Genomic DNA, 6,878 nt, shown 5'->3' with positions numbered 1-6,878 from the left:
TACACCTTGTTATCTCTAGTGTGAGAGAAGTGGGTTCTGGTTTGTGAGGCAGTGGCACAAGTACGGGAAGAAAGGCGGGGCGGGGCGGTGCTGTATTATTGGGAATGTCTACAACTAAACTGTGATGTGATAGGGGTGAGCTTACAAACTACATAAATTTGTAGACTATGTCAAAACTAAAGAATGGAAAATACCCTAACTACTTATCAGAGAGTAACCAAACAGCTTGCCCCTTTTCTCCGAAGTAGAGCAAGAACCGATTCCAACCTGCTATTGGGATGATCGAGTGTAAGTGCCACGTTGGTATTCCTGTAAAACGGAATGTGGAGTCAGATATATTAGGGGAAATGTAATCTAATGGGTCGGATCTGAGAATTGAGAATGGATGCATGGAGCGGAAGGGGTTAAAGCTGACAATGTGACATGCTAATGAGACACAGGATGTAGGAAGTGAGGAAAAGTCACATTGCCTTGCTGCCTGGAGGATTTATGGTAAGATGTGATTGGGTATAATTCTGAACTCAACTAAGTGTTTTCCTTAGTTCAGACTCTGTCAATGGGTACTAAGGGTGTTGTAGACCTGGGGTTGGTAATTGCCCGGGGGTTAGGGATGGCAATCTGAACCAACAGTTGTATCTGGGCCCTGGGTACTTTCACTTTCCATGGGAGAGTAACAAACTGAGGGGAAACTTGCCTGACCGAGCCCCGGCATCGTTCACAGCTATATCACCGTCAGCAGCGTCTATACCCCACAGGCACTGACCCGGCTCCCCCTCCCAGGGTCAGCGTTTTGATTCTAAGGAAGAAACTTCTTATTCCTGAGGAACAGCCACGAAACGGCTAAAGTCCACAGGGCACTCTTGCGGTATTGTGCTGTTTGAAACCCAATCTCATTTCTGAAGAAGGGTCTAGGCCCGAAACGTCAGCCTTCCTGCTCCAATGGTGCTGCTTGGCCTGCTGTGTTCATCCAGCTCTACACCTTGTTATCTCATCTCATCTCACCTCTGTTTCTTTTTGCCAATGACCTAAATCTGCATCCCCTGGTCAGGGGGTCTCCGGCTACTGGATTCAGCTTCTCCATCTCTGTCGCTCCTGATTAGGAGCCCATCGTGAATTTAACTCCTCCCTCTCTGTAGCCCCATGACTTGCAAGGCTATGAACAAGAGATAGCAAGAACTGCAGATGCTGGAATCCGAGACAACATTGAGCTGGAGGAACATAACAGGCCAGGCAGCATCAGAGGAGCAGGAAGGTTGACGTTTTGGGTCGGGACTCTGCTTCAGAAAATGAAGGCTATGAACAAGATGCTGGGAAGATGGGATTAGAATGGGCAGCCAGTTTTTTGTTTGGGATGGTGCAGGTCCAGTGAGCTGAATGGTCAGTTTTTGTGCTGTAAAGTTTTAGTTCCTATCCACTGCACAAGAGTAGAGTAATTTGAATGTCCCTATGAAATTTCCCCTTCAATTACCCTATTCATTGGAGAATAATTCTAGTGTCTCCACATAACTGAGTGCTCTTATGCTTACTCCAGTCCTAGAGCTCACTAGGGGGGTCAGGACAGGGCAGGTAGGGAAGAATGTTCCCATATTGTAGAAAGTACAAGAACCAGAGGGCATGTGGGTTAAGGTGAATGCCAAAAGAATCAAAGGCAAAGTGAGAGAAAATGTGTGCAGTGAGGTGTTTGGATGTGGAATGCACATCTGGGGAGTGCAGATTAAACTACGGCTTTCAAAAGGGAATTGGATTATTAGCTGAAGAGAAAAAGAATTGTAGAGGTGTGGAGAAAAGGCAGTGGAGTGATACTGGGTGCAATGCCCTCGGAGAGAAGTAGGCATAGAGAAGATGGGCTGAATAGCCTGTTGCTGTGCTGTAGCCAGTCAATGATTCTCTAATCTCCAGCTGAGTTCTGACCAGTCTCTCATATAGATGCAGTATGACATCCTTGATTTTGCATGTTCTTGCTCTACATGTAAAAAGTGACATAGGCTGTGTTAGTAACCTTCTCAATTTGCACTGCCACCTTCCAAATACCGGCACACAGGAAGCTTTAGATTTCTTTGCACCCTTTCAAAGATGGGTCCCATTATCTGATTTTTTTTGGAATAGGAAATGCTGGCTACATTCAGTAGGCTGGGGGGAGTGTGTGGAGGAAGAAACAGTTAACATTTAGGTCAATAACCTATTGTCAGAACCGTAAGAAGTTGGTGATTAAAAATTTTATAAACTAATGTAGGAAAAAGGGAGAAGAAGGAAGAAATGAAAGGGGAGGTCTGTGATAGATTGGAATACAGAAGAGATTAAATGACAAAGATAATGGGGAATTTGTTGGCCTGTGGCAGTGAGAGTAAAGGCAAAGGGTGAAGTGGTGTATGTCTGTTGGGCTGGATCCGTGATGTCATTGTGCTATTGATCAATTTGATGTTGCTGATGAGAGAGATTAGCTGCAGCGACATTAGTGGCTGATCATGTTTTTAAAGACCCAGCTGTCAGGTATTTTCCAACCTTTTCTTAATTTTACAAATGGTGCATGGGACGTGCAGAGCTCCTAGTCTCACCTATTCAAATGTGGGATGATCTGAGCAGCAACTGAGTCATGGAGGGAGCTAGCAGCCACTGTATTGATATTACTAGTCCAGTCCAGTTCAGTTTCTGGTCAGTGGTAACCCCTAGGATGTTGACGGGGGTGGGGGTTGATTTCACATACCAAGGTTAATTCAATGGGATGAGCTTGAGACTGTGCACAGTAAACTGCGCATACCTCCATAACCCTCCCCTCCCTCAGCTTATCTGCAACTGCAGCCCTCATCTGTTTTTACTATCTCCAGACTCCACTATTCTAGTACTGTCCTGACTAACCCCTTCTTCGACAAACCTCATCTCTTTTGAAACTCAGCCTGTTTCTTAAATCATAACAACACTCTGCCCACCCTCCTTAACTGACTCCTGGTCCAGCGTTGCTTCAATTTTAAAATTCTTGCCTCGTTTTCAAATCATTCTGTGCCTTCCTCTCTCGCACCCTTCGTCTGTGAACCCTTTTCCCTCTGTGCGATCCCTACCAGTCCCACATCCCTTTGAGAACTTGAAATCCCATGACTCTGGTCCTATCTCCAATTCCCTTTGCCCTGTCACTGGTGATTGTGCCTTCAGATGTTCATCACAAGGCTCTGGATGTTCCTCCCCAAGCCTCTTTGTCTCAGCCCCACTCACACTCCTCTTTTTCTTTATCCCTTAAACTGGCTTTGCCCATGCTTTTTGTTCACTGTCCGAGTACCTTTTCTTCAGCTCAGTGTCAAATTTTGTTGATGCTGTGATGAAACAGGATAGTGAAGAAGGCATTTGGTATGCTTGCCTTCATTGGTCAGTGCGTTGAGTACAGGAGTTGGGAGGTCATGTTGAGGCTGTACAGGACATTGGTTAGGCCACTTTTGGAATACTGTGTTCCATTCTGGTCTCCCTGCTATAGGAAAGGTGTTGTTAAACTTGAAAGGGTCCAGAAAAGCTTTACAACGATGTTTCCAGGGTTCTAGGGTTTGATATATAGGGAGAGGCTGAATAGACTGGGGCTATTTTCCTTGGAGTATCGGAGGCTGAGGGTGACCTTATAGAGGTTTATAAAATCATGAGGCGCATGAATACGATAAATAGACAAGGCCTTTTCCCCAGGGTAGGGGAGTCCAAAACTAGAGGGCATAGGTTTAAGGTGAGGGGAAATAAAGGGACCTGAGAGGCAACGTTTTCACACAGAGGCTGCCAGTGGAAGTGGTGGAGGCTGGTACAATTACAACACTTAAAAGGCATCTGGATGGATATATGAATAGGAAGGGTTTAGATGGATATGGGCCAAATGCTAGCAAATGGGACTGGATTAGTTTAGGAAATCTGGTCAGCATGGACAAGTTGGACCAAAGGGTTTGTTCCGGTGCTGTACTACTCTATGAAACTAGATGTTTTATTGTGTTATGGAGGTCGTAGTATATTTCAGTCATGATAACAACAGCTTGGATTTATGGTGGAAGAAATGCTGGTGATGGCAAACCCAGAATTTATTTAAAGATTTGAGCATGTAGTAGTCCCTGATGATGAGTGGTTTTGCCCAACTGCAGTTATGCAGGGATCCTGCTGAGACTGAAAGTGTTGGACTGAACAGAGGATTGGTCTGCTGGTTTATTTCTTCATGATCTGTCTATCCTTTGTTTAATCAACAAACCAGGCTGTTCGTTTCAATTATTTATTTTTTCTCTTTTGTAAAGTGATGGAAACCACCTCTGCGGCGAGTCTGGTGCCTGAGGAATTTGAATGTGGAGTTTGCAGCAAACAGCTGGATAGACCCAAGCTGCTGCCATGTCTTCACAGCATTTGCCAGGAGTGTCTGCAGGCTGAGAAGGCAAACCCAGTTGGTGCTACCTGTCCTGTGTGCAGTGCCCCTGTGGACGAGGACGTCACTAATGCACAGGACAACACGTTTGCTGCAAACCTGCTGAGCAAGCTGCAGTTGCAGAAGAGGATAGAAGTGGGTCTGGACATCTGGTGTAGCCTGTGCCAGGCCTGTGGGGATGACAAGCCAGCCATCTCCCTATGCTTCGAATGTGACCACTTCATGTGCCTGAGGTGCTGCCACTCCCACCAGCTGCTAACCGAAAGGTACAGACACCTGGTGAAGACTCTGGATGAGCTGAGGACGCTTGGCTGTGAAGAGTTTGTGACTTTCGCAAGGAAGGGGAAACAGACCATTTGTCCAGACCACAAGGAACAGAATGTAAGGTAACGATATTCTGTTCGATGATCCCAATGATTATAATCCCCCTTTACACCCTGCCCTTTAGGTCTCCTCATGTTATGCAGGATCCCCTCATTGAGAAGATAGTGCTCGCAGGTCAAGCTGCCATATTCATCAATGGCTATGCTGTTCCTAAGGTATAATGGTGAGGACCTCTTTAAATGTTTACGAGAAGAGGTAAGAAATAAAGGGAGTATACATTAATCAGTCAAAAACACAAAGGGAGCATGAATAGTATTAAGTTACTGATGTACTATGAATTAAAGTTTCAGGCAGTTGATTTTTTTGATTGATTTATCGTCACATGTACCGAAATACGGTGAAAAGCTTTGTTTACGAGCGCTACAGGCAGATCACAGCAAGCAAAGGACGTACAGATCAAAAAGACTTCGAGGCATTCAGGTTACATTGCAGGTTACATTATTTTGAGGCTAGAGTCCATTCAACAGTCTGATAACGGACAGGAAGAAGCTGTTCCTGAACCTGTTTGTGCGTGTGTTCAGGTTTCTGTATCTTCTGCCTGACGGAAGAGGTTGTAGGAGATCATTACCAGGATGCGATGGGTCTTTGATGTTGGCCGCCTTTCCGCTGCAGCAAACCGTGTAAATGGAGTCCATAGATGGGGAGTTGGCTTCCGTGATGGTCTGGGCTGTGCACACCACCTTCTGCAGTTTCTTACGGTCCTGGGTAGAGCAGTTGCCATACTAAGCCGTTATGCACCCAGACAGTTTGCTTTCAATGGTGCATCTGTAGAAGTTGGTGAGGGACCTTATGGACATGCCAAATTTCCTGAACCGCCTGAGGAAGAAGAGGCATTGTTGTGCCTTATTGACTGTAATATCTACGTGGGAAGTCTATGACTGGTCATTGGTTATTGTCACTCCGAGGAGCTTGATGCTCTTCACTGTCACAACCTCGGTTCCATTGATATAGATGGGGGCGTGTTCTTCTCCTTTTCTTTCTGAAGTCAATGATCAGTTCTTTAGTTTTGTCGACGTTGAGAGACCGGTTGTTTTCATTGCACCATGTCACCAAGCCCTCTATTCCCCCTTCTGTATTCTGACTCATCATTGTTTGATATCCATCCCAATACAGTGGTGTTGTCAGCGAACTTGTAGATGCTGTTCATTTGGAATTTGGCAACACAGTCGTGGGTGTGCAGGGAATACTGTCGGGGGCTGAGGACGCATCCTTGCAGGGCTCCAGTGTTGAGTGTTATTGTGGAGGAGGTGCAGTTACCTATCCTCACTGATCGCTGTCTGTGGGTCAGAAAGCTGAGGATCCAGTTACAGAGGGTGGGGCTGAGACCAAGGTCACACCGTTTTAAGATCAGTCTGGAGGGGATAATGGTGTTGAAGGCAGAACTGTAGTCAACAAGCAGGAGTCTGACGCAGGTGTCTTTGTTGTCCAGATGTTCCAGGGATGAGTGCAGGGCGAGGGACATGGCATCTTCTGTGGACCTGTTACGTCAGAAGGCAAACTGTAGGGGATCGAGGCAGATTGGGAGGCTGGAGTTGATGTGGGCCATGACCAGCCTCTCTAAGCACTTCATGGTTACTGAGGTCAGAGCTATTGGGTGGTAGTCATTAAGGCACATTGCATGTGTTTTCTTGGGTACAGGGAGGATGGTGGTCTTCTTGAAGCAGGTGGGGACTTTGGCTTGTAGGAGGGAGAGGTTGAAGATGTCGGTGAATACCTCCACCAGCTGGCTCGCACAGGATCTGAGTGCTCGGCTGGGGACACCGTCCAGGCCCATCGCTTTCCTTGGGGTGACTCCCAGGAAAACCAATCTGACGTCTGCACCATTGACGGAGGGAACAGATGTGTCCGGGGCTGTGGGGATGGGCATCACCGCGCCACTGGCATTCTGCTCAAACTGAGCATAGAAAGCATTGAGCATGTCAGGGAGGGATGTGTCATTGTCCACTATCTCACACGGTTTCATTTTGTATCCTGTAATGTTGTTTAGACCTTGCCATAGACAGCGGGAGTCGGTTTGGGCCTCCAACTTGGTCCAGTTCTGCCTCTTGGCCTCCCTAATGGCTGTACAGGAGGTCATATCTGGATTTTCTGTATTGGTCTATGTGGTCTGACTTGAATG

The 6,878-nt window shown here is 46.6% G+C and overlaps 1 protein-coding gene and 1 long non-coding RNA gene across 6 annotated transcripts in view; one reads left to right on the top strand and one right to left on the bottom strand.

Moving 5' to 3' along the window:
- The window catches only part of LOC125485924, a 9,679-nt gene extending 8,558 nt beyond the window's left edge, over positions 1 to 1,121 (bottom strand). The window contains exon 1 of the long non-coding RNA XR_007264628.1: positions 1,003 to 1,121. This is a non-coding gene — a long non-coding RNA (uncharacterized LOC125485924). The remainder of the gene's footprint in view (positions 1 to 1,002) is intronic.
- The window catches only part of LOC109919403 (protein PML-like), a 29,745-nt gene continuing 23,037 nt past the window's right edge, over positions 171 to 6,878 (top strand). Inside the window, exons 1-2 of one of the 5 annotated variants that reach the window (XM_048611190.1) lie at positions 171 to 288; positions 4,251 to 4,761. In XM_048611190.1, coding sequence (XP_048467147.1) covers positions 279 to 288; positions 4,251 to 4,761 — 521 coding nt within the window. In that variant the 5' untranslated portion in view covers positions 171 to 278. Of the gene's footprint in view, positions 289 to 319; positions 493 to 846; positions 866 to 1,269; positions 1,378 to 2,457; positions 2,491 to 4,250; positions 4,762 to 6,878 lie in introns of those variants that run through there. The other 4 variants (XM_048611191.1, XM_048611194.1, XM_048611193.1 and 1 more) reach the window with 4 other exon arrangements.

The sequence above is a fragment of the Rhincodon typus genome, chromosome 24 (assembly GCF_021869965.1).
Source record: "Rhincodon typus isolate 14 chromosome 24, sRhiTyp1.1, whole genome shotgun sequence".
NCBI classification, from domain to species: domain Eukaryota; kingdom Metazoa; phylum Chordata; class Chondrichthyes; order Orectolobiformes; family Rhincodontidae; genus Rhincodon; species Rhincodon typus.
The sequence above is the reverse complement of the archived record's forward strand: the minus strand, read 5'-3'. Positions and strand labels throughout refer to the sequence as shown.